The following is a 27,612-nucleotide window of genomic DNA, read 5'->3' as shown; positions in this document are numbered from 1 at the left end:
CGCGCTGTTCCCAGCAGCATCTCTCCAAGTTTCCGGCACAGGAGTAGAGAGAGTGGAGATGCTCCAGGGTCCCCTGCAGCATCTCTACTCTATTTCTGTGCCAGAAACTTGGAGAAGAGAGATGCTGCTGGGAACATCGCACCGGGAGAACAGGTGGTAACTGCGAGGGAGAGTTGTGACAGCTGAGTATTTTATTTTTTCATAAAGGCCTTTAATATGGGGCACAGTATTGAGGCATAAAACAACATGGGGACACAGCATGGGGGCATAAAACAACCTGGTGACACAGTATGGGGGTATAAAACAACATGGGGCACAGTATGGGGGTATAAAACAACATGGGGGCACAGTATGGGGTTATAAAACAACATAGAGAAATAGTATGGGGGCCTATAACAACATGGGTGAACAGTATGGCAGCATAAAACAACATGTGGGTACAGTATGGGTACCTTAAATTACATGGGGGCACGGTATTGGGGCCAATAAGTACATGGAGACACCGAATGGGAGTCTATAATTACATGGGAGCACATTATGGGGGCATATAACTACATGGGGATACAGAATGTGAGCTTATAACTACATGGGGCCACTCTATGGGTCCTATAACTACATGGGAGCACATTATGGGAGCCTACAACTACATAGGGACACAGTATGTGGGCCTATAGCTATAACTAAATGGGGGCACAGTTTGGGGGTCTATTACTACATTGGGGCAAGAGGAGAGTCTAACTACTATATGAGGGCACAGTATGGCAGCCTAATATTATATGGTGGCCAGAGTTGGGCCTAACCACTATATCGGGGCACAGAGAGGACCTAACAACTTTATTGATGATAAAAAGTAGGTATTATTACTGTGTAGGGCAATACACATGGAAAGTTTGTATAGAGCTAAGGATTGTGCTGAATAGAGTGGCCTTCAATGTTAGTCTGGCAGGTTCTACATAGACAAGTTGTGGCCAGCAGAAGTCTTCAAGATGCCCTGTGTCAGATAGAAAGTAAAGGAAAAGTGCTCTGAACAAAGAAGACCTGTGATTCACTTAGAGATAGCATCACCAGTGATTCACTTAGGGGGGACGTCAGTCACTGGATGATCTGTAACCAATAATATGGCCTGCCTCGGCTGTGTAGAGCTGATATCTACCTCTATATGGTCACTTTATGGGTGGAATATTGTTCTTTGTTTAGTAGATTTTATTCATTAGCAGTGTGAAGGTACTAATAGTTATTACAAGGTGGTAATATTTGGTTGTGGTGTGACAGTGTTATTGTTCCTTGTAAACTGGTATTATTGGTAATATTGGACTCAGTATACCAAATTTGGCCAGTAACAGTATGGTAGTACTATATATGGTGACATTTCCTCCTTGTATACTAGTAGTATTTCATATTTGCATGATTCATTTTGAGATATGAGGTATTATAATGGAGAATGATCTTTTGTAAAGGGGAGGAGTGTCAAAAGCAAATCCTGAATACCCTGGGGCTTCCATTTTAGACCATCTCGGTCATGTGACACAGAGCTGGTTAAGAACGTGCTAAGAACACACTTCTACTGGCTAAGAATACACTTCTAGTGATTATTTGGGGTCTGAACATTCAGAGACATATCAAAGATTTTGGTTGGTTAGGGTCTATGACATTTTTTTTTTTTTTTTATTATAACAGTGCCCAAGAAAGCATATAAACGTAAATGTAAATTTAAAAACTTTCAACTGCAATACATTAATAACAACGTAAGTCATCAATTGTTTTAATAAAGGATTTTGAGGGTCATTTGAACAATTAAATGAAAAGTTAAAAATACACAAAGGAAAGTCGTAACAGTTTTAAAACCCAGAATAACAAAGTGAAACTATTTGGGGTTGTTTCTGTAATAACTTTGAGACTCTAAGAGAATTGAGAAACTATTCAAAGAAACTAAAATATTTTTGGGATAATAGCTTTTGCTACATAATATATGAGTCTGCAGCCAAAAATGTGATTTGTAGTCTTTACGTGAGTGCAAATGAAAAGAATCATACACAGAATACACAAACTATAATAATGCTGTTCATATAGTTGGCACTGTTGGTTTCTATTAAAACCGGACTTTTAGAAAATGCAATCGATAACAGTAAATGAACAAGAATAAACACATAAATACATACACACATTATGTAACATGCCAGTATAATATGATGGTAGATGCTGAGAGGAAGCCAACCGGAGAACTAGTTCTAGATGTTCACTATGACCCAGAAGTAATATATAATATCTAACATGCACTTCATTCTCTAATATAGATGTTCGGAAATTGTTCAAACACAAGGAGGAGTTTTCCCAAGATACCCCTGACTTTCATATGCTGAAGGGATGTATACCCTGTGGGGGATGGTGGAAATGCTGGTAAAGTGAATGGCCAGTTCAAGCCTGAAGGTAACTTTCTTACACTGTCTCATTCCATTAGGCAAGAAATCCTTATGATGTTACGGGCTATCAAAGCAAGTGACATTGATTTACTTTACATGGATAAAGCTGAAGGGACAGTAATATCAAGTCTTATGAGTGCAGAAAAACATTGTTACGGTATTGGCCTGTTTCGCTCAACTACAGGAACATATTTGTCTTGATAAACTATATAGTCCAAGCTGTTTATGCCCTGCAATATTATTTACTGAAGATGAAAGCATGTAAGAAAAGAGTGGAAATGATATAGAAATTATGTATGTATATATATATATATATATATATATATATATATATATATATATATAAAAAAAAATTTTTCAAAGCAGATACAGACATAAAATAACAGACATAACTCTTACATTTGCAGCTATGTAATACAAATAATAGCTATAGACTTATGGAAATGAATAAAACTCTATATATATATATATATATATATATATATATATATATATATATACACACACAGTGATCCCTCAACTTACAATGGCCTCAACATACAATAGTTTCAACATACAATGGTCTTTTCTGGACCATTGTAACTTGAAACCAGACTCTACATACAATATATAGACAGTCCAGATCTTTGAAACGTGTCAATGGCTGGAAGAACTGACCAATCAGAATGGGCATTTTACTGGTAAATCACCTGTATTACTGAAGTGTATGCACTGACTGGAGTCTAGTAGCGCCCCCTACAGTACAGGGAGGAACTACATGTTCTGTACTACTCCAGGGTTAGCTGCTCCTTAGGACACCAGGTAAGGGTGGCTCCATTTGGGGACACTGTGTGTACTGTATAGGACCCTGAAGAAGCTCCTGTCCTCTACATAAACCATTGTTTCCCAACCAGGGTACCTCCAGCTGTTGCAAAACTACAACTCCCAGCATGCCCGGACAGCCAAGGCTGTCCGGGCATGCTGGGAGTTGTAGTTTTGCAACAGCTGGAAGCACCCTGGTTGGGAAACACTGACATAGACAGTGATTATAGCTCCCAGTAGATCTTTATTACTTTTATATGTAAGGACTTGCTTTATCTATATTAGTTTTCTACTTATTTTTCTTTAATCCTGACTTTTTTCCCTATTTTTGATGACATTTTGGGGGCCTCAGAACCAATTACCAGGTTTCCATAGAGTTATGGTCTCAACATACATTGGTTTCAACATACAATAGTCGTCCCAGAACCAATTAATATTGTAAATTGAGGGACTACTGTATATAGATTTAAATTTGAGGAAAATTTCCATTTCCAATAGGTATGACTGCAGTATAAAATAGCCATTATATGTTACAGGCATGTCAGTATAACAGTTCACGGGCTTTAGAAATGAAGGGGTTCATTTGTTGTCATGGATCTAAAATTGATTGAAATATGATACATGTTAATTGCAGTAATCTGCAGTATTGATACCGTATTGCTATCATTCTTTCTTGATATGTTTTGAAGATAACAAATTGGATTTCTGTGTAGGCCACATGCAATGTTACAGCAAAGTAAACTGAAATGAAATTAAATGGATACAAAAATAAACATGGAATATATGGAAAGAATAATGTGGTTATGGAATTAAGTAGCTTTTAGGCTTGAAAATATTCTGGCATCTGTGGTTAAATATAGGACTGGTATTTTCCGTGGATTATCATAGATAGATCATTGCATTAGATGTTTCCCTAGGTGAGTGCTTGGGTTGTGTGTAGTTATACATACCTATACTCTACACAACATGTTTCCTTTGACTGTAAACCCAGAAGTATATATAATATATACTAGTTATTTATATCTTGTAAAAATCCAGGAAGCAAAATCTATTCTATTATTGCACAAATCCTCTAGGAATAAAGTCACATGAAGGGTGCTGGCTCATGCACACATAGGTTTGCCTTTCCCGATGGTTTGGAGACTTCTTTACTTCGCACAACAGTCAGAAAGAAGTCTCTCAGGATTTCCCCTTGGTAGGATATCACATTTATAGTTTGGGATGGCACACAAGAAGTCAAAGCAGAAGGGTTAGGTGGAAGAATGGCGTGTGCTGGATCCCATAACAAGAATACTGGGAGAAGGCATGGTGACACCACCTTCAAAGTAGGGACATTATGGCTGATGTGGGCACTGCCCTTGCAAGTCCAAGACAATACAGGGTTTTTTCAGGCACAGCTTTGCCAATGCAGCACAGTCAGATGGGGACATGGCCACTGATTCACCAAATGTCAGCGAGACATCATGCGGACAAACTCTGTACAGAATAAAAAAAAATGTAATTAAAAAAATCAGTGGAAAGTTTAAATAACTATTTATCTTGAGATTGTTAAACCCATTAGCCAGCAACATAGTAAACAGTATTTTCCAGCATAAATAACTAAACATATTCTCCAACATAGTCTTCAACTTTCCTTATTTGATACAAGTGGTTTACTTGTTTTTTGTTTGCTTGTTGTTAAAGAGGTCACCTGCCCAAACCCCTTTGCCGCTGCCATTCCAAATCTGATGGGGCCCACTCGCTTTCTGGTCCCATCTCAACATACAGGAATTCTCACTCTGCCAATCACTTTCCGCAGCATGCAGTCATCTCCAGTCATTACCTTGTGTCAAGACTGCACCAGGAAATGGGGATCATGAGGGACCTGTTGTGTGTCAGGATGACCATGGTGCCCCCCCCACCAAATAAATATATATATATATATATATATATTATTTATTTATTTTTTTGGGTAAAAAAAAAATTAATGTACCATCTTGATCCCCCCGATCAAGATGATACATACATTTTTTTTAACCCAACCTGATCCCTTTAAAAAAAAAAAAAAAAAAAATTTATATATATATATATATATATATATATATATATATATATATATATAATTTCCCTTTTTGAAAAAAATAGCCTCACAACATCACCACATTTAACTAGTTGATGTCATCAGAGCAACTATTCAATACAAACCTTCAAAGTCCACCTGTCCATCTCCATTCAGATCAACGTCACGTATAATATCTTCTATGTCCCTGTGGCCAACCTGTTGTCCCAGGAGCTTTTTCATGGCTTCCCGTAGTTCACTTGTACTGATTTCTCCATCTCCATTGGTGTCAAACTTAATGTTGGTCAAAAAGATCTTTATTAGCTTGATGACTACTTTACTAAACACTGATAAAATGGCTACAATCTTGTGATAAATATCAGACAATGGAACGACAAAAAAGAGGGGTGTAAAGAAGGGATAGGATATTGTGTGGTCAATGTTTTTCCTACCTCCTTAAAAGCATCCCGAAGCTCCTTTACTCCAATCATATCAGCTGTCTCTGCAAGTAGCTTAGGGCCCATTAGCTCCACAAAATCATCAAAGTCCACATGTCCTCCAACTGAGACAGAAAAATATGAAAAACTTAAAGGGGAATTCATATCTGTCTTTTTGGTTTCCCAGCCCCCTCTGGCCTGTCTTCAGCCTCCGGAAGTGATTGTAAAGCTGAAAACAGCCGAAGCAGGTGAACTTCACTATTTTTGCAACTCTATTGACTTTAGCCCCTCAAAGACGCCACCTGTTTTTACCCAAATGACCAAGCCCAATTTTTCAAATCTGGCATGTGTCTCTTTAAGTAATAATAGCTTTGACATGCTTTTACTTACCAACAGGATTCTGAGATAGTTTTTTTTGTGACATATTGTAATTAATATTAGTGGTAAATCACTTTAACTGAATATTGTGAAAAATTGGAACATTTCTGGTGTTTTAAACATTTTTTAAAAATTGTATTTACTGTATGGTAAAAGTTGTTGTTTTTATTCTGTGGGTCGGTACGATTATGGCGATACCCAATTTACCCTTTTTTCAACAAAATCCTTTTTTTCCTCTTTTTTGTGTTGCCATGTTCTGACAGCCTTTACTTTTTTATTTTTCTTCCAATGCCATTGTGTGAGGGCTTATTTTTTGTGGGACAAGCTGTACTTTATATTGGTACCATTTTTGTGATACATGCTATCTTTAGATATTTTTATTCCACATTTTGGACTAAAATTCACGTTTTTGCACTTTTCCGTTTTTTTTATGCGGTTCACCTTGTGGAATAAATAACATTATCGTTTTATTGTACAAGTCATTAGGAACGTGGCAATACCTATTATGTATACGTTTGTACAATTTTTTTATTTTTATTTTTTTTGGGTGATGATATAGGATTTTATTGCGAAAGGGGCATTTTTATTTTTTTTTTTACACTTTATTAATTTATTGAATTTTTTTATTTTTTATATTTTTCATGTTTTATAGGTTATTCTATGCTGCAGTACATCTATATTAGAATCACACTGACATCCAGCCTGTGCAATCCAGCCTATGGATGGACCTCACAGGCTGCCGAACTAGGCAAACAGGAGGCCATCAGCTTTGCCTCCTGCTGCCATGGCAACCAATGGGACCTGTGATCGTATCCCAGGATTGCTGTTGGTGAACAGGGGTAGCCCCCTCCCCCTGTTAATCCCATTGATGCTGTGAACAGGTCTCATTACGGCATCTATGGGGTTAATACTGCGGAGACCAGCACAATCCCATTCTTGGCAGCTATGGCAGGACCCCAACTGTGATTGACAGCCGGGTCCCGCCGGTGATCTCCTGCAGTGCATCGCTCTGAGAGGGAGATAGCAAGGACGTATGCATATGTCTAGTGGTGGGAAGGGGTTTATGTTCTTTGCACAAACAACGTAGCCACATAAACTATGCTGTTTACATAATTCTGAGAGTTATGTAATCAACCTAGCTCGTGAGGCTACACAATTTGAGCAACACCCTTTAGAGTTAACAGGAAAAGATAAGATGGGAATAACGCGTTAAATTATAATCTATGGAAAATGTAGTTTTTAGCAATAAAGTCACTACTGAACAATGGGGGAGATTTACCAAAATCTGTGCAAAGGAAAAGTTGCCCAGTTGCCCATAGCAACCAATCAGATTGCTTCTTTCATTTCGCAGAGGCCCTGTTAAAAAAGAAAGAAGTGATCTGATTGGTTGCTAGGGGCAACTTGACAACTTTTCCTCTGCACAGATTTGAATAAATCTCCCCCAATGTCTCAAATAAGTGACTAATAAATGAATGTGAGACATTAAAGGGGTATTCCAGGAAAACATTTTATATATATCAGCCGGCTCCAGAAAGTTAAACAGATTTGTAAATTACTTCTATTATAAAATCTTAATCCATCCAATAATTATCAGCTGCTGAAGTTGAGTTGTTCTTTTCTGTCTGACAACAGTGCTCTCTGCTGACATCTCTGTCTGTCTCAGGAACTGCACAGAGTAGAAGAGGTTTGCTATGGGGATTTGCTTCTACTCTGGACAGTTCCCGAGACAGGTGTCATTAGAGAGCACTTAGACAGAAAAGAACAACTCAACTTCAGCAGCTCATAAGTACTGAAAGGATTAAGATTTTTTTCATAGAAGTAGTTTACAAATCTGTTTAACTTTTTGGTGCCAGTTGATATATATATATATATATATATATATATATATATATATATATGTTTGTTCCTGGAAAACCCCTTTAAACATCAAAGTTACTAATTTTTGGTGGTTTCTATAGGATGAGCAGTAGATTATAAAATATAACGAAAAATTACTCACGGTTCATATTAATTTGCTGAGATAGTTCTATTAGTTCCATCTCTGTTGGCATGTATCCCATGGTCCTCATACAATCCCCCAGATCCTTACAGCTGATGTATCCATCTTTGTCTTTATCAAACTCTTTGAAGGCTTCTCTTAATTCTATATAAAATGTATTAGTGTCAAATTTGTAATGATAAACATCTCTGCAAACAAGAATTCTAGCAACAAATTATTTATAGGATACGTGCAGCCTGCAAATAATGACTAAAAAGGGAAACCAGAAAAATCTGGAGGTCTGATGCGTACTGTTATTCTCAACCTATTACAAACCTATGAGAAGCATTTTAGAATCTGGTTGCTGTAAATTATATGGATTCATATAATACTATTTTTGGATGAAAGAACCTATTTCCTAATTTTAACCCTTTAGCCTAATAGAAACATCTAGTCTTGCCTTATCTTATTTCCTTTTTATTTATGTATTTATTTATTCCAGGCATCTTCTCTTACAGTAAAGTAATATTTTCTGGCATTCCTTTTGATCTTTTTCCCAAATAACCATGTAATCCCCATTGGTTTGTGTTTAGTATTTTAGTTTCCCTCTTGAACCCTATTAAAACCTTTAATATATTTAAACAATTGGATTATGTTCCCACAGTGAGTGCCCTAATATGACCTTGTTACAACATATGCACTTTAAGCAGGGCTCAGGTACTGCAGGAATGCCCAGGAACTGAGTTCCTGCACTTTTTCCAGAGCAGGAACACCATTTCCATTAGCAGGACCAGCCCTTCAGTGGAAATCTTAAGTTCCCATTTTTTTTCCCCCAGGACTTGACCCCTGACTTTAAAGGGGTACTTCGGTGGAAATTAAATAGATTAGTAAATTTCTTCTATTAAAAAATCTTTACGCTTCTAGTACTTATTAGCAGCTGTATGCTACAGAGGAAATTATTTTCGTTTTTAATTTATTTTTGTCTTGTCCACAGTGCTCTCTGCTGACACATCTGTCTGTATCAGGAACTGTCCTGAGCAGCCTAGGTTTGCTATGGGGATTTTCTCCTGCTCTGGACAGTTCCTGATACAGACACCAGGTGTCAGCAGAGAGCACTGTGGACAAGACAAAAAATAAATTCAAAAAGAAAAGAATTTCCTCTGTAGCATACAGCTGCTAAAAAGTACTGGAAGGGTAAAGATTTTTTTAATAGAAGTAATTTACAAATCTGTTTAACTTCCTGGCACCAATTGATTAAAAAAAAAAAATAATAATAATAATAATTTCTACCGGAGTACCCCTTTAAGTCTGATTACACTGTTCCATGTCATCATAGCTGTTACTTTTTGTATTTACCTATTTATAAAGTAGCAGTAAAATTAAAACAACTCAACAGACTTTAAATCGGTCTGCTATTGGTTCTTATCACAGAAGTACAATAATGGGACATCAACAAAACCAAATTGTTGATTACAGAATCATAGCTCAGTTTGTCCTAAAACATTTAGCTAGATTTAGGTCAAGGGACTGAGAATTCACTTTAATTTATTATCTGTACTCATGAAATTATATATCTATAACTGTATTTAAATATGCATTCCATGGCATACAAGAAAAAGCATTGTCTACGAGGCCTACATGACCTTCTATCTGTTGCACAATTTTTATTTTTCATTGGTTCAACATGCTACTAACAGTGGCCTATAGATCTCTGTCATGCTTAACTATTTCTACTACTTTTCTCCTGGGACACTTATCATATGCCACCACCTATGTCTCAAACACTGGACTAGAGCCCTGCACGGGACTGCTTTTCTTAATCCCGCTACTGCTGGATTCCTGACCATTACTGCCCGCTATTGCAAGGTGTGTATTCCACTCCTGTTCGCTCCCACAACACTTGTAACCAATCCTGCCAGCTCCTGCAAACATTTTTTCACAGCTTTTAGAGATAGCCCCCCTTGTGCAATTTCATTATCCCCTGTGCAATTTTATTACACCTTGTGCCATTTCATTACCCTGTGCCATTTTATCACCCCCTTGTACCATTTCAGCATCCCCTTGTGTCACTTCATCACCCTCTTGTGCCATTTTATCACCCCCTTGTACCATTTCAGCATCCCCTTGTGTCACTTCATCACCCTCTTGTGCCATTTTATCACCCCCTTGTGCCATTTCAGCATTCCCTTGTGTCACTTCATCACCCTCTTGTGCCATTTTATCACCCCCTTGTGCCATTTCAGAGGTTTGTAGGTTTACATCAGGTCCTACAGGACCGGCAGAATTCCAATTCGATTACAGTCCTCTACACTGGACTCAGCCTTCTTTACTTCCTTCTTCTGTGCTCAGCTTTCTGACTGCTTCTTTGTCACTCATATTGAATAAGCCAATTATAAAGCTGTTTTTCAGTTTGATAAACTGAATGAATATTGCTAGAATATACCATCTCTTCATCATCTGTGGGGTCTGACCTCTGGGATACCCAATAATAATTATGTTTGTCCCTGTGGCCCTGTCCAGCCAGCTTTGCAGAGAACTGCAGCACAGCTCCAGTCATATAAATGGGGCTGATTGCTATTGTGGTGCAGAGGAAAATTTATAAATGGACGCAGTACTGAGATCAGCAATGTGATCCCTTAATTCTCATCATCATTAGATATTTTTAACATGTTTAGCTCATGGACTAATATTAGTCCAAGAGCAGTTTAATCCAAAAATAGCTTTATTTTTATTCAATAATGACTGATCATGTCGAATCTTACATTATTTTTACTGTATACATTCCCTTTATATTGTCAGTATGTTATTCCTACACCTAAACATCAGTCAGGGTATATTGGTTAACTTGGGTCACTTCTATGGGGGTGTTTTTTACAAAGAAAATGGCCACTAGGCATAATGTATAGTGACCTGAAAATCCATCCTGTTCTTATCTCCTCTTCTCCAATAGGTGATGTTTTGGAGAGGTTTCACTGTACATCATCTTTTCACTTGTACTAATGTATAAAATGTATGTAATTTAACCTAATAACATTTTAGTCATTTCCGGTCACTCATATGTCAGCCTTTAAACATATTTAACACTTTGCCCTCACACATGCTTCATCTTGCTATACTCTCTGAATATGTCCAATAGTTTTAAACAGTGTATGTATGTATGAGAACCTAATAATTGCATAGTGTAACTGATTTATTAACTTTTATGTACTCTAAATGTGTTGGCAGATATGACCAGCCGGAGTATTACATTAAGGTGCAGTTGTCAACTCCGGCCATAAATCCAAGTGAAATCATGCCAGCTATATGCTTTGATCTCCTTTATGCGAATCTAAATATGAGAAGCATCATAATCATTAATAATATATTCAGTACCTGGCACAATGTCTACTACACAAGACTTCCATCATTGCTTTGGATTGAAACTGAACGGTGTTAGGATTTACTTACATTGACTTATCTGATCTTTACATAGCAATGGATACAGTTTCAAGTGTTCTAGAAATTAATGTATATAGCGTATTATATCATAAGTGAACCAAATGAGCAAAGGTTCTTCTTACTATAAATCTTTACGCATTAGTATAGCCACATTTCTGTGTAAACTGTAAGGTTGCTTTCACACTATAAAATGCATCCGTTTTAAAGATCCGATTGATGTTCCATTATGAAAACCCTGAAAATCGGCCATTAAACGTCCGTTACAAAATCCCATACGTCCGTTACAAAATCTCATTATTGTCTATGGGATTTGTACATTATCCGTTTTAACCCGTTATAGTCCGTTATTAATAACGGTCGTTTGTTTATGACGGAAGATAGTAACGGGAGAAACAGTGCATGCACTATTTCTTCCATTCATTCACCCGTCACAAAATAACGGCCGTTATTAATAACGGACTATAACGGGTTAAAACGGATAATGTAAAAATCCCATAGACAATAATGAGATTTTGTAACGGCCATATGGGATTTTGGCGGACATCAAACGGATCTTTAAAACGGATGAATTTTATAGTGTGAAAGCAGCCTAAGTTCTTGTCCCAAGCCAGCATTCTTACATTGCAATCTCAATACAAAGCCTTCTGAATCCATACGAAACCTACCACTCACTACATCAAAAAAACCTTGTATTGAAATCACAGTAAGTATTATTAATTCCCATTTTACCATATTATACCACTACAAATGCTTTGCTATACGCCATCTGTCCTGTTTGTTATGTTTATATTCATATGTACATGTATGCATTACAATCACAGTAAGCATCACATATTCCATCTAACTTTTCATGTATTTCAGGTATATTTACCTTCTATTTCTTCTGGACGTAGTTCTCGGTCCTAAAAGAGAACATATTGAATCAAAGATTAGATCTAAAGAAGGGAGCAGTAAAGTCAGTGAATGAAAAGGATTAAATGGTTGAACTACAATAATCTGGACAATAATTACACAGAAGCCAGTGGGTATAAGGGAAGGACATTGAATGCTCAACCATCTAGATCTGTCGCTGTCGCTTGCAGTCATTTGTGTATAATATCTTGTTCTTTCCCTTCATCCATGTACAATTAATAAGCAAATCTTTACAGATTATAACAGCATTGTAATCAAATCTTGAATACATTTTCTCTATCACTGCTATTGTTGTATCTGCGGATTCTCTGCCTGAGTTTCATCTGCCAGGCTTTTGTGTCCCACAGTATGTTGTATTTTTTTTTTTAAGTCAACAAGAAAGACATCAGAGTAAGAAGATTTGCGTGGATACAGGGTATTAACATTTTCTAAAAACAGCAATGATGACGATAGATAATAAGAAATATTGCTAAAGATAAAAGCTGTTATTACATTATGAATACACTGGCCCTGTTATTTTTAGCTATAGTAGCAGACATTTGTTGAGTTGGGGAGTAAGTTGCTAACTACATGTTTAAGCTTAAATATGGTCATACGAAATGGATGCAGTGTTCTATGGTAATGTTAATGGCTAGAACTGCATTGATTTCAAATTGATTATTGCTGCTTTATAGCCTAGAGTCTTTATAGCCCAGTATGATAGTCTTTATAGCCCAGTATCAGAGTCTTTATAGCTCAGTATCAGAGTCTTTATAGCCGTGCATCAGTCTTTATAGCCTAGAATCAGAGTCTTTATAGCCTAGTATCAGAGTCTTTATTGCCTAGTATCAGAGTCTTTATAGCCTAGCATCAGAATCTTTATAGCCTAGCATCAGAATCTTTATAGCCTAGCATCAGAGTCTTTATAGCCTAGCATCAGAGTCTTTATAGCCTAGCATCAGAATTTTTATAGCCTAGTATCAGAGTATGTATTGCCTAGCATCAGAGTGTGAATAGCCTAGTATCAGAGTCTTTATAGCCTAGCATCAGAGTCTTTATAGCCTAGCATCAGAGTCTTTATAGCCTAGCATCAGAGTCTTCATAGCCTAGCATCAGAGTCTTCATAGCCTAGCATCAGAGTCTTCATAGCCTAGCATCAGAGTCTTCATAGCCTAGCATCAGTCTTTATAGCCTAGCATCAGTCTTCATAGCCTAGCATCAGAGTCTTCATAGCCTAGCATCAGAGTCTTCATATCCTAGCATCAGAGTCTTCATAGCCTAGCATCAGTCTTTATAGCCTAGCATCAGAGTCTTCATAGCCTAGCGTAAGAGTCTATATAGCCTAACAATAGAGTCTTTATAGCCTAGCATCAGCGTCTTCATAGCCTACCATCAGAGTCTTCATAACCTAGCATCAGTCTTTATAGCCTAGTATCAGAGTATTTATAGCCTAGTATCAGAGTATTTATTGCCCAGCATCAGAGTCTTCATAGCCTACCATCAGAGTCTTCATAACCTAGCATCAGTTTTTATAGCCTAGCATCAGAGTCTTTATAGCCTAGCATCAGAGTCTTTATAGCCTAGCATCAGAGTCTTTATAGCCTAGCATCAGAATCTTTATAGCCTAGTATCAGAGTATGTATTGCCTAGCATCAGTGTGTATAGCCTAGTATCAGAGTCTGTATAGCCTAGCATCAGAATCTTTATAGCCTAGCATCAGAGTCTTTATAGCCTAGCATCAGAGTCTTCATAGCCTAGCATCAGAATCTTCATAGCCTAGCATCAGAGTCTTCATAGCCTAGCATCAGAGTCTTCATAGCCTAGCATCAGTCTTTATAGCCTAGCATCAGAGTCTTTATAGCCTAGCATCAGAGTCTTCATAGCCTAGCATCAGTCTTTATAACCTAGCATCAGAGTCTTCATAGCCTAGCATAAGAGTCTATATAGCCTAGCAATAGAGTCTTTATAGCCTAGCATCAGAGTCTTCATAGCCTAGCATAAGAGTCTATATAGCCTAGCAATAGAGTCTTTATAGCCTAGCATCAGAGTCTTCATAGCCTAGCAAAAGAGTCTATATAGCCTAGCAATAGAGTCTTTATAGCCTAGCATCAGCGTCTTCATAGGCTACCATCAGAGTCTTCATAACCTAGCATCAGTCTTTATAGCCTAGCATCAGAGTCTTCATAGCCTAGCATCAGAGTCTTCATAGCCTAGCATCAGAGTCTTCATAGCCTAGCATCAGTCTTTATAACCTAGCATCAGAGTCTTCATAGCCTAGCATAAGAGTCTATATAGCATAGCAATAGAGTCTTTATAGCCTAGCATAAGAGTCTATATAGCCTAGTAATAGAGTCTTTATAGCCTAGCATCAGCGTCTTCATAGGCTACCATCAGAGTCTTCATAACCTAGCATCAGTCTTTATAGCCTAGTATTAGAGTATTTATAGCCTAGTATCAGAGTATTTATAGCCTAGTATCAGAGTATTTATTGCCCAGCATCAGAGTCTTCATAGCCTACCATCAGAGTCTTTATAACCTAGCATCAGTCTTTATAGCCTAGCATCAGCATCTTCATAGCCTACCATATTAGTCTTCATAACCTAGCATCAGTCTTTATAGCCTAGTATCAGAGTATTTATTGCTCAGCATCAGAGAGTCTTTATAGCCTAGCATCTTTCCTAGAGTCTTTCCATATAAACTTTTCTGTGCACTTTTAAATAATATTTTTGTGAAAGCAGACCTAGATAAATATGATAAAGTTGAATTAAATTTTTAGAAAATTACATTCTATTCCGAAATGATAATTCCTTTGACGACTGATATATGGTTCATTTGCAAGTAACACAACAGACATAACTATTCAGAATATAGATTGAAAAGACAACATCAGGTGAAATGTAAGTCTGACCTGGTAAAAATATGTTTAGTTTTTAACATGTACTAAGCTCTTGCAGAATATTAGTCTTATCTGCTATTAAACAAGCATATACTTCCATAGAATGAATGTACATAGCATCACTTAACCATTTTCTCCCACTTCTTTGTCAGGGACATGATGATAAATGAGTGAAGGGCATATGATTTATGATAGCATTCCGGTGTGAAAGGTGGTTCCTGTCACACAATAATGGGGAAGATGGAAGGGTCAGAACTCACGTACAGGCTGCCGACTCTCAGCGAATCCCTTCCGGAGAAATATACAGGCTGGGCCCAGCAGGTTGTGCATCACTGCGCAGTTCTGAGCCAAAAGCATAAGTGGCCCCTGAGCACCCTCTTCCCCTGTCTGCGCCGGTCTGAGGCAGCTTCTTTCCTCCTGGTGCATCTTACAACATACAGAGTGTTACCAGCACACTAAAGGGTAAACACCAAAACTGAGTTCTACCTAATACTTTGCTTGTCAATATTTACAAAACCTGCCCTCTCTTTGATCTGGTATATATTTTTTGGAATATCTTCTCTATTTCCATAGGCTTCTCTATATCATACAATCCCTCTTACTAGCTTATATCAATGCCACTTCCCCGTCTATTCTTTGACAGTTTTCCTACGTGGTTATGGCTCAGTGTATAAACAATTCCCAGTCTCTGTTTTCCTTACCACCTCTTTTCCCTCCCTCCCCTGTATCTCCTCGCTATATAAGGAACTGTTTTAGTTTGGTCCTGTCGGACCTTCCATTCCCACGCCTTTATAAGACATATTTGCTTAGCTTGTCTATGTGGGTCCTTTGGGAACATACAAACAGCTTTGAAGGGTACATTAGAAATACAGGATACCAAGTTTAAAAATAAGAGAGAACTAGTACAAATTATATTTGTAGATACATACATTAAGAGATGGGGGCATTATAGTTCAGCTGAAATAGTCTAAAATTTAATAAAGGAAGGCATGCAGCTGAAGGTTGATTATTGCTCTTTTTGGTGACATACCTGAGGCTTATTGCAGTTAGATTCCTAGGTTTTTCTTTACCTCCTTCTCCTAACAGCCACCTTCCCTTTGTGTTTTTGTTCATCCCATAAGCCCAACCTCATCGTTCACTGCAGGTGTTACTCTATCGGGAGACATACCTTCTGCGAGAGGTTACGAAGAGGAGACTTCACACAATTCCCCATAACACACAGTACAAAGCAGAGGACAAGCTTTCCCGAGGGAAGACAGATTGAGAGGGCAGCAGCCAGCGAGGCATCCCGCACAGTGAGCGCCTCTGAGCCTTGGGGGCAGTCAGCAGCGTCCCTCAGATTAGACCCTTTGAGCCGCAGATTGTTTCTCTGATAGAGCCCCTGATTACAGCAGATAAACTGCAGCAGAAACTATTCCCTGATGAGCTCAGAGAATCCGGCTAATTTTGAGCTGGTTCCCCTTCCCCCCCATGAGCCTTAAAGCTTTTCAATGACATGATGTGGGACAGATCAGCTGGAGGCGGACACAGGATTCATGACACTGACGTTGGCTCTGAACAGCACCAAGAACCCTATAATTCTGGGATTTGGCGCCTATTCATTGTTAGTTACGTTTCTTCCAAAAGGCAACAATGTCCTCGTCTAACCTTGAAAGGGTTAACTCCATTGGCTTCCCTATATTTTACTGTGGCTTCCTGTTCAGGGATGCATGATCTCCAACAGGCACAATGAGGAGCGACATGAGCTGTCAAAAAAACAACAATGTACAATTGTGCATTTCATAACAGACACAGACGGAGCATGTTCCACTCATGGTTATGATAATGCTTCCTATCTGCATCCAGTATATATCATAGGACCTGCCATATGACAATGACTGCAACCGCAAAACATTTAAGAACAAGAGAACACGTATAGAACTCTATAGGAAATGAAAATATAGAAAAAGAATGATAACTTGAAGATCAACCTCTCATTTAAATCAGAGGTGAATGATAGTGCATGCGTACTGAGACAAGCATGACATTATATATATATATATATATTAGATCAGAATAGAAAATAAATGAATAATAAAAAGTTGTAGTAGTGAATGGTGAAACATCCAACATCTAGTAATTGAATTTACTTGGTGATTCACTGGAACACATCTTACAGAATAGAGATTTCATTGTAGCGACACAAATGTGGTGTTACTGATATTCTATAATGATATTCACAGAACAGAAATTAGTTAACAAGTACCCAGTCGACACAATCCATTAGTCTACCATGGACACATTCTGCAGGTAAAATTTGAAGACGGTTTCGAGTTGCTAATTATTATTTAAGTCAGCAACATCAAGTAAATGAATAATACTGAAGGTCAGAACGTGCTGGATGTGGAAGGAATTCTGAGCACTATCTCGGTCTTCATCATGATCTTAATATTATGTTATAAGCAGAAGTGCTATCAGTTTTATACAAATACTTATATTCTCAAAGCTGCAGCCATTAACACAAACAATACATGTACATGAGGCCATTCCTTTATAACCCAGAAGATAATAAACTGAGACTTATAACAAAGTAACTGGTATCTAAAAGTTACAAAAAGGAATATAGCATTGACATAGGTTCGGTACTTTAAAACAATTGTTGCTTCCCATCCATCATTTTTAGTGCTAGTGAGCCATCTAGTCATGCCCCCTCCCATAGACTTGCATTGAGGGGGCGGGACATGACGTCACATGGAGTGGAGTCGTGACGTCACGATCTTCCATCCCCGTGGTGGGGAGCCAGACCCTCCAGCGCTTCCAGAGCAGTAACAGGTGGGTGCTGCGTGCTATGTTGCGGGGGTCCCCAGCGGCGGGACCCCCACGATCAGACATCTTATCCCCTATCCTTTGGATAGGGGATAAGATGTCTAGGGGTGAAGTACCCCTTTAAGGTTTTGAGTAGAAGGGTTTGAGTCACACTAAATATTAAAAGGGAAAAAGCCTTACTGAGATATGACTAATGATTTGCTCTCTACCCTAGTGCTACCTGCCATGGTATTGCTATAACTTTACTGTTGTCAATGGGACCAGAGGCTTAACTATAGAAGGCGCAGAGGCTGCAGTTGCATCTGGGCCTTGAAAGCTGAATGGGCCCAAAGGCCTATAGTAATAAACACATTATAGTGAGGAGGTAGTGGTGCAGCTTTTCCATAAGAGTCCTGGAGGTTTTGTGTAACTACCACTGACTTTAATGGAAGTTGCTCATACAGAGTAGCCCTGCAAGCTGTTTTGTTTACTTAAAACAGTAAAAAAAAAAAAAAAAAAAAAAAAAAAGGATCACATATGACTATGACTCACAGTCACTTACTGAAAAGCACCTCTATGTTTTAACATAACAAAAGTGTTCATGAATTCTTAAAGCAAGTTGGGTTACTCTCAATACCTTAATATATGTCTGATTACTTTAGGCTTAAAGGGTAGCTCCCACCATCCTATATTTTTTTTTTGCTAGCCCGTTCACCCCCCCCCCCCCCCGCTACGGCACTAGCCAGTTCCCTCCTCCCCCCCCCCGCCCCGCATACCCCGTTCCCTCATTACACTTGCAGAAACTGCAGAGTCCGACAACGGGCGGCGGCAACGAGGCGCCGATGAGCGGAAGGAGTGGCCTCCCAGCCAGTGGCCGGGGAGCCAAAGCGCTCGCTCCCACCTGTCTGATTGACAGGCAGGGAGCGAGTGCAGCCTACATAAGTACTACAACATATCAAAAAATAAAGTTGGTGACAGTGCCCATTTAAAGACACAAATTTAACCCTTTTCGACTCCCCGAATTTTCCTGAATTAAGATTTTTGGCTTAGGTTTTCCCCCCCCCTTACTTTCTTAAACCCATTGTTACGCCGAGCGCTCCGGGTCCCCGCTCCTCCCCGGAGCGCTCACGGCGTCTCTCTCCCTGCAGCGCCCCGGTCAGTCCCGCTGACCGGGAGCGCTGCACTGACATGGCCGTTGGGGATGCGATTCGCACAGCGGGACGCGCCCGCTCGCGAATCGCATCCCAAGTCACTTACCCGTCCCGGTCCCCTGCTGTCATGTGCTGGCGCGCGCGGCTCCGCTCTCTAGGGCGCGCGCGCGCCAGCTCTCTGAGACTTAAAGGGCCAGTGCACCAATGATTGGTGCCTGGCCCAATTAGCTTGATTAGTTTCCACCTGTGCACTCCCTACTTATACCTCACTTCCCCTGCACTCCCTGGCCGGATCTTGTTGCCCTTGTGCCAGAGAAAGCCTTTCCTTGAGTGTTCCTAGCCTGTGTTCCAGACCTCCTGCCGTTGCCCCTGACTACGATCCTTGCTGCCTGCCCTGACCTTCTGCTACGTCCGACCTTGCTCTTGCCTTATCCCTTGTACCATGCCTATCTCAGCAGTCAGAGAGGTTGAGCCGTTGCCGGTGGATACGACCTGGTTGCTACCGCCGCTGCAAGACCATCCCGCTTTGCGGCGGGCTCTGGTGAAAACCAGTAGCTACTTAGAACCGGTCCACCGACACGGTCCACGCCAAACCCTCTCTGACACAGAGGATCCACCTCCAGCCTGCCGAATCGTGACACCCATAACTTATTTTTTGTGGGACCGGTTGTAATTTTTACCGGAATCCGTATATATAAGTATTGTTAGTTGCTGGCAGTACGACAGTTTGCAAAATGCCAACAGTAATGACTCCAGGAATACGCTACACAGATTTACTATTTACTTGCTTAATGACTGCAACAGTATAGACAAATCTTCATAACATTGGATAAAGTTCATGACATTAACCTTCTCATCACACAAAGTTCTTTACTCCAAAAATCCAACAAAAAAACCATAGTGCAGGACGTTGAAGGCAGACAGATGTCCAGGAGTAAAACAGGAGTTGCAGCTGTTTCACGCTAATGACACTTCTTCAGACTTCACCTCAGTCTACAGAAGTGCACTTAGCATGAAACAACTGTAACTTCTGTTTTACTCCTGGGCGTCTGTCTACCTTCAACGTCCTACACTATGTTCTTTTTTTGGATTTTTTAGAATAAAGAACAGAGTGGGGGAGTGTCATGAACTTTATTTAATTCTATAGTCATTTTTACTGGCACCCTTTATATTACACTGGATGGCTATGCCTCTCTGTTTACCATTACATATATCAGAATTTATTCTTATGTCAGTTAACAATTTATCTCTATTCCTTCTGGATTACTGTATATGGTATTTCTGTGATTTTAAATGTATTGTAATTTTCTGTACTTATTTCTTAATATATAACATTCATATACGCGTTATTCCATGTGTATTTTACGATATAATGTATATTGAGACTAGAAAAAAATTATTTGTAGGGCAAAATTGACAAACAAAAATGGAATTATGCAACCATGTGGGGGTATAATTTTTTGGGAGTTCACCATAAAGTAAAACTAACATGCTAAATTTATTCTACAGGTCAGTACCTTTTCCAAAGATATCAAACTATTTTTTGCTTTACTATAAAAAAATAAATAAATAAAGATATCTGTGCATTGCCTTGTTCTGACCCTTATAACTTTTGTATTTGTATCCCTTTTTATGGAGCCATGAGAGGATTCATTTTCGTGCTGTGAGCTGTAGTTTATAATCACACATTTTGTAATGACTTTTTGATAACTTTTTATACATTTTTTTTTCCTGGAATAGATGACCAACAATCAGCAATTTTGGTGCCTGGAATTTGTTTGTGTTTTCTGACCATGAGAGACCAGGAATATGATGATTTACTAGTTTGAACAATTCTGCATGCGGTGATCCCAAATATGTTTATTTATTTGTTTTTTTATTTTTTTTAAATTTGTAAATGGAGGGGATTAGAATTTTTATTAGTTTAGGATAAAAAAAAAAAGACTTTTTAAAACACCAAACAGAAGGAGTGCAGTGGCCGGCACTTCAAATGGAGCACAGGTGTAGCTAGATACATGCGGACCAAGTAGACAGGGTGGGAACCAAAAACGGGACCTTCAGCAATGCTGACACTGATACAGTGAGGCAAATATCATGTGTGGAGGAACAAAGAATGTGGCACTCACCGGTCCACGATAAAACTTCTTTATTGAAGACTAGTCAGTGGGTGTACGGATCAGCATAGTGGGAGCCTCTCCACGGGACGGATGGTATCAGTTTAGTATGCTGAGCACACTTCGTCTGCCGACACTCACAGTTGTGCATGGGGGAAGAGACTATATCCACACCTGCACAGGTGGGACTTACAACATGTGATACAAAAGTGAGCAAACAAATAATACACAAAACATTACAAAAATGAACTCAAATCGTTTCTATCATTGAGACCTATAGGACCCAAGGCTTCTAATTTAATTATCCACCTTGCCTCGCATTTCAAGAGTTGGATTCCATGATCTCCTCGCACCATGTCCAGAACGGACAGAGTAAAAATGTTCCTGAATATGGGTAATAAGGTGTCTAATGGTTTTGCCCACATAAAAGTATCTGCAAGGACAAATGATGACATACACCAAATAAGTAGATCGACGGGTTAATAAATTAATAAACTGATAACGTGAGTATACCCTCAGAGTTTTACTGTTCTGGACATGATGTTCTGTGGACAGAATTTACAGTGACCGCATGCGAAGTTCCCTCTGGGGGTGCTCTTCTCCAACCAAATGGAGTGTTTATTAACATCTAACATAGGTGATGCGAGGGCATCACCCAGAGCGGTACTTCGGCGATGGGTGACTAGGGGTTTTCTGACAGCTACACCTCCAATCTCTGGATCAGATTCAAGTATGTACCAGAACCTGCGAATTGCTGAAGATATCCCAGAGTTTAGGTTGGAATTAGCAAAAGAGAAACAAAATCTTGATGGGGTATCAGTATTTGATTTATTAATAGTACGTTTAGGTTGAAGTAGTTTTTCATGAGGGACCAGCTCACTATGTGCAAAGGCATCATCAATAAAAAAAATTGGAGAATTTTTGGCTAGAAGTCTATTTTTTAATTCTTGGCACTGTGAAAGAAAAGAATTTCTGCTACTATTTATGTGTTTCAATCTAAGAAATTGTAAATATGGTATACTCTTTTTGTGGATTAGATGGGAACTCTGGTATTCCAATAATGTGTTTTTAGCAATCAGTTTACGGAAAACATGGGCAGTGATAGAGTTGTGCGTAATTTTTAAGTATGACATCTAAGAATCCTAGCTGTTGCTCTCCGAACTTGGATGTGAAAAGCATGTTGACATTATTGAAATTTAGATATGTGACAAATTCCTCAAACCTGTCACAAGTGCCCTCCCACACGATGAGGACGTCATCGACAATCTTTTATGTGGGCAAAACCATTAGGCACCTTTTTACCTTGTAAAGGGGAACATTTTTATTCCGTCCATTCTGACAAGGTGCCCCACGATTCATTGCTCACATAAAAGAATTCCACAATGGAGATTGCAGTTGTTTATTATCCCAGCCAAGAATGGAGGAGATCGTGGAATCCAACTCTTGCAATGCGAGGCAAGGTGGATAATTAAATTAGAAGCCTTGGGTCCTATAGGACTCAATGATAGAAATGATTTGAGTAAATTTTTGTAATGTTTTGTGTATTATTTGTTTGCTCACTTTTGTATCACATGTTGTAAGTCCCACCTGTGCAGGTGTGGATATAGTCTCCTCCCCCACGCCCAAATGTGAGCGTCGGCAGATGAAGTGTGCTCAGCACAAGAAAGGGATACCATCCGTACCATGGAGACACTCCCGCTATGCTGATTCGTACACCCGCTGACTAGTCTTCAATAAAGAAGTTTTATCCTGGACCGGTGAGTGCGACATTCTTTGTTCCTCCACACATGACTTTTTAAAATATGTTTTACTTTTCTAACACTTTCTGGCCTCCCTCAGGGCTTATTATAAGTAATTTGATTGCTTATATTCATCAATGTAATGCCTATGATGGGGGAATGGGTGGGAGAGGGTTGGATGGTCAATCAGGCCATTGGACCACCAGCTAAATGACAGACATCGGAGTGATCTCCGATGTCCGTCATTACTAGCAGGGGAGTGCTGGCCAGTATGGTGCAGGCTTGGCTCCCAAGCCACGCCATACTCCCTTACCCGACCTATGACGCAAATGTACGTCATGGGTCGGGAATGGGTTAAAGGGACAGTTAAAGAGAACCTACCATGTTAACAATTCAGTCCAGGCATCATGCCATAAAGAAGGAACTGTAGAACTTGTCATTTCTTTATGTAAATCTCTACTTATTATAAGGGTGGTCCTAAAGCTATCTGTATAGAGTTGCACATGGAGAAAGCTGTCAAGCACTGGATAACACTTCCCGCACTTCATACTAAGCCCAGTATGAGCACAGAGTCATGAATAAATGATAAGTAATACTGGGACTTTTCCTACAAAACTATATTTCAATATGATCACCCTGCTCTATAACATGATGCTTGCACATTAGACTGCATTTTTAATGTGACAGGTACTTTTTAATTTCTGTTCTTTATAGTTGATGTGCAGTAGAATATACTTAGTCACTTAGTACAACAGGGCCACCAATAAAAGAGTAAACTAGTTATGGGGATAGCATTTCATGCCTGCGTTTATTTGTCTGATCAGTACAAGATCAGATAACAAGTACATATATATATATATATATATATATATATATATATATATATATATATATATAATCGTTTTGTTTTAAGGAATAATTTACACAGCAGCATTACATACAATGAACTATAACTCGCTACTACAGTGTTTTCCAAACAGTGTGCCTCAAGCAGTTGCAAAACTACAACTCCCAGCATGCCCGGACAGCCTTTGGCTGTCCGAGCATGCAGGAAGTTGTAGTTTTGCAACAGCTGGAGGCACACTGTTTGGAAAACACTGTTCTACTGAACGGAAAATGGCGTCGGTGCTGTTCCATTTTATAACAGCAGAGGGCATGGCTAGGACATGTCACATACTTTAGATTTGTCTTAGGGTTGACACTACAAAGCTCTGCTGAGCTGACAGATGAAAATGCGCAGAGACTGAATGTACACTGAAAAAAAATGAGGACGATCAGGATTTCTTTGGAGATGATACATCAAAGTACATTTCATATATCACTTACGCATTGCTTGACAGCTCCTGCAGACTCAAACCAAAGTCACCTGTAATCTCTGTACAGGGCACAGAATAAATTAAAGTCATGATGCGGAACCTCTTTATGAAAGGGCAGAATGTAATAGCGTAAGCAAGCTGAATATAAAGGAACAACATAACCATCTCAAATTCCAAGTGCATGATAGAATGCGCCTGTTCTCTGTCATTTCAGCAGAAGTGTTACGATTGGAAAGCTTTGAAGATATTTGGCATTCTGTTTTATTTATGCTGCAACCACTATTACATTGACTTCTGTGGTTAGAACTATTCGATATATAAAGCTCTGTATTATGGCCAGATTACAAACCTGCTGCATAGTGACAGCTTGAAACTGCAGGTTCTACAGAGATACAGTGGTCCCTCAAGTTACAATATTAATCGGTTCCAGGACGACCATTGTATGTTGAGACCATAACTCTATGGAAACCTGGTAATTGGTTCTGAGGCCCCCAAAATGTCATCCAAAAATAGGAAAAAGTGAGGATTAAACAAAAATAAGTAGATAACTAACATAGATAAAGCAAGTCCTTCCATATAAAAGTAAGAAAGAGCTGCTAGAAGCTGTAAATCACTGTCTATGTAGAGGACAGGAGCTTCTTCAGGGTCCCGTGCAGTACACGCACTGTCCCAGAAAAGTTAAATAGAGCCGCCCTTACTTGGTGTCCAAAGCAGCAGCTACCTGTGGCACAGGTAAAGAGTAGTACAGAACATGTAATACCTCCCTATACTGTAGGGGGTGCTACCAGACAGGAATTCAGTGCATACGATTAAGTAATACAGGGGTTTTACCAGTGAATATATATATATATGGCTAAGCTATGGGTGCAATGCACAGTTGTGCTCAAAAGTTTTAATACCCCAGCGGAAAATGCTAACTTTTGGCCTTGATTTATATATTCAAAACACTTCACATCAAAAATGTTGCATTTCGCACCAAAATTTTGGTGCGCAAAAATTTACATTAGATATTAAAAGTGTTTTACATGAGAATGATCCAAGGTTTACACTAGTCACAACAGTGTTCTACATGATATTTTCAAAGGAGGTGAGAGTCCATTTTACATAAAAAATTTCACACCAGCTCTTTGCTAGTGTAGAAATCACAGAAATGGTGTGTTTTTTTTAAACCCCTTAAGACCAAGCCTTTTTTTGCATATCTGACCACTGTCACTTTAAGTATTAATAACTCTGAGATGCTTTAACTTATGAATTTGATTCGGAGATAGTTTTTTCGTGACATATTCTACTTTATGTTATTGTAAAATGTTCATTGATACATTGATAAATTTAGCTATTTTCTAACTTTGAAGCTCTCTGCTTGTAAGGAAAATGTACATTCCAAATAAATTATATATTGATCAGAGACATCAGAGGGCTTCAAAGTTTAGCAGAAATTTTCCAATTTTCACAAAAATTTAAAAATGTAAATTTTTTAGGGACCAGTTCAGTTTTGAAGTGAATTTGAGGGTCTTTATGTCAGAAATACCCCATAATGGACCCCATTATGAAAACTGCACCCCGCAAAGTATGCAAAATGACATTTAGAAAGTTTGTTAACCCTTTAGGTGTTTCACAGGAATAGCAGCAAAATGGAGGAGAAAAATCAAAATCTCCATTTTTTACACTCGCATATTCTTGTAGACCCATTTTTTTTTCCCATTTTTACAAGTGGTAAAAGGAGAAAAAGCCACCAAAATGTATAGCCTATGTAAAGCAAATACCTCATATGTGGATGTAAAGTGTTCCGCGAGCATACTACAGGGCTCAGAAGGGAAGGAGCGACAATGGGATTTTGGAGAGCGAATTTTGCTGAAATGATTTTTGGGGGCCATGTCGCATTTAGGAAGCCCCCATGGTGCCAGAGCAGCAAAAAAAAAAAAAAAAAACACATGGCACACTATTTGGGAAACTACACCCCTCAAGGAACATAACAAGGGGTAAAGTGAGCCTTAAAGGGGTACTCCGCCCCTAAACATCTTATCCCCTATCCAAAGGATAGGGGATAAGATGTCAGCTCGCCGCGGTCCCGCTGCTGGGGATCCCCTGGATCCCCGCTGCGGCACCCCGCTATCATTACAGCACAGAGCAAGTTCGCTCTGTGCGTAATGACGGGCGATACAGGGGACGGAGCAGTGTGACGTCATGGCTCCGCCCCTTGTGACATCACGGCCCGTCCCCTTAATGCAAGTCTATGGCACGGCTCCCTCCAATAGACTTGTATTGAAAGGGGCGGGCCGTGACGTCACAAGGGGCGGAGCCGTGACATAATGATGCTCTGGCCCCTGTATTGTCAGTCATTACGTGCAGAGCGAACTCGCTCTGTGCTGTAATGATAGCGCAGTGCTGCAGCGGGGATCCCGGGCTCCCCAGCAGCAGGACCGCGGCGATCTGACATCTTATCCCCTATCCGCGGTCCCGCTGCTGGGGATCCCCGCTGCGGCACCCCGCTATCATTACAGCACAGAAGGAGTTAGCTCTGTGCGTAATGACGGCCGATACAGGGGACGGCACAGCGTGACATCATGGCTCCGCCCCTCGTGACATTACGGCCCGTCACCTTAATGCAAGTCTATGGCAGGGGGCGTGCCGACCGCAAAGCCCCCTCCATTAGACTCGTATTGAAAGGGGCAGGTCGTGACGTCACGAGGGGCGGAGCCATGATGTAATGATGCTCCGGCCCCTGTATTACCCGTCATTACGTGCAGAGTGAACTCGCTCTGTGCTGTAATGATAGCGCAGTGCTGCAGCGGGGATCTCGGGGATCCCCAGCAGTGGGACCACGGCGATCTGACATCTTATCCCCTATCCTTTGTACCCCTTTAACACCCTACAGGTGATTGACAAACTTTTGTTAAAGTGGGATAAAATTTAAATTTTCATGGACCACTGTTCAAATAGGTCAGACACCTGTGGGGTGTAAATGCTCACTGCACCCCTTATTACATTCCATGAGGGGTGTAGTTACCAAAATGTGGTAACATGTGGTGGGGGGGTCCACTGTTCTGGCACCATGGGGGCTTTGTAAACATACATGGCCTTCAATTCCAGCCAAGTTCTCTCTCAAAAAGCTCCTTGTCTCCTGAGCCCTGTAGTGCGCCCGTAGAGCACTTTACATCCACATATGGGGGATTTTTCTCCTATTACCCCTTGTGAAAATGGAAAAATTTGGGTACAGTGGGGCAAAAAAGT

At 39.6% G+C, this 27,612-nt stretch overlaps 1 protein-coding gene across 3 annotated transcripts in view; it reads right to left on the bottom strand.

The window, feature by feature from the left end:
- Positions 1-1,636: 1,636 nt before the first annotated feature.
- The window catches only part of CABP1 (calcium binding protein 1), a 42,192-nt gene continuing 16,216 nt past the window's right edge, over positions 1,637-27,612 (bottom strand). Inside the window, exons 1-7 of one of the 3 annotated variants that reach the window (XM_056530257.1) lie at positions 16,446-16,728; positions 15,542-15,703; positions 12,362-12,392; positions 8,074-8,217; positions 5,712-5,821; positions 5,406-5,553; positions 1,637-4,697 (exon numbers count right to left, since the gene is read on the bottom strand). In XM_056530257.1, the coding sequence (XP_056386232.1) occupies positions 4,672-4,697; positions 5,406-5,553; positions 5,712-5,821; positions 8,074-8,217; positions 12,362-12,392; positions 15,542-15,703; positions 16,446-16,490 (666 nt within the window). In that variant the 5' untranslated portion in view covers positions 16,491-16,728 and the 3' untranslated portion in view covers positions 1,637-4,671. The other 2 variants (XM_056530267.1, XM_056530251.1) reach the window with 2 other exon arrangements.

The sequence above is a fragment of the Hyla sarda genome, chromosome 1 (genome assembly GCF_029499605.1).
Source record: "Hyla sarda isolate aHylSar1 chromosome 1, aHylSar1.hap1, whole genome shotgun sequence".
NCBI classification, from domain to species: domain Eukaryota; kingdom Metazoa; phylum Chordata; class Amphibia; order Anura; family Hylidae; genus Hyla; species Hyla sarda.
This window is presented reverse-complemented; position numbering and strand designations above follow the sequence as displayed.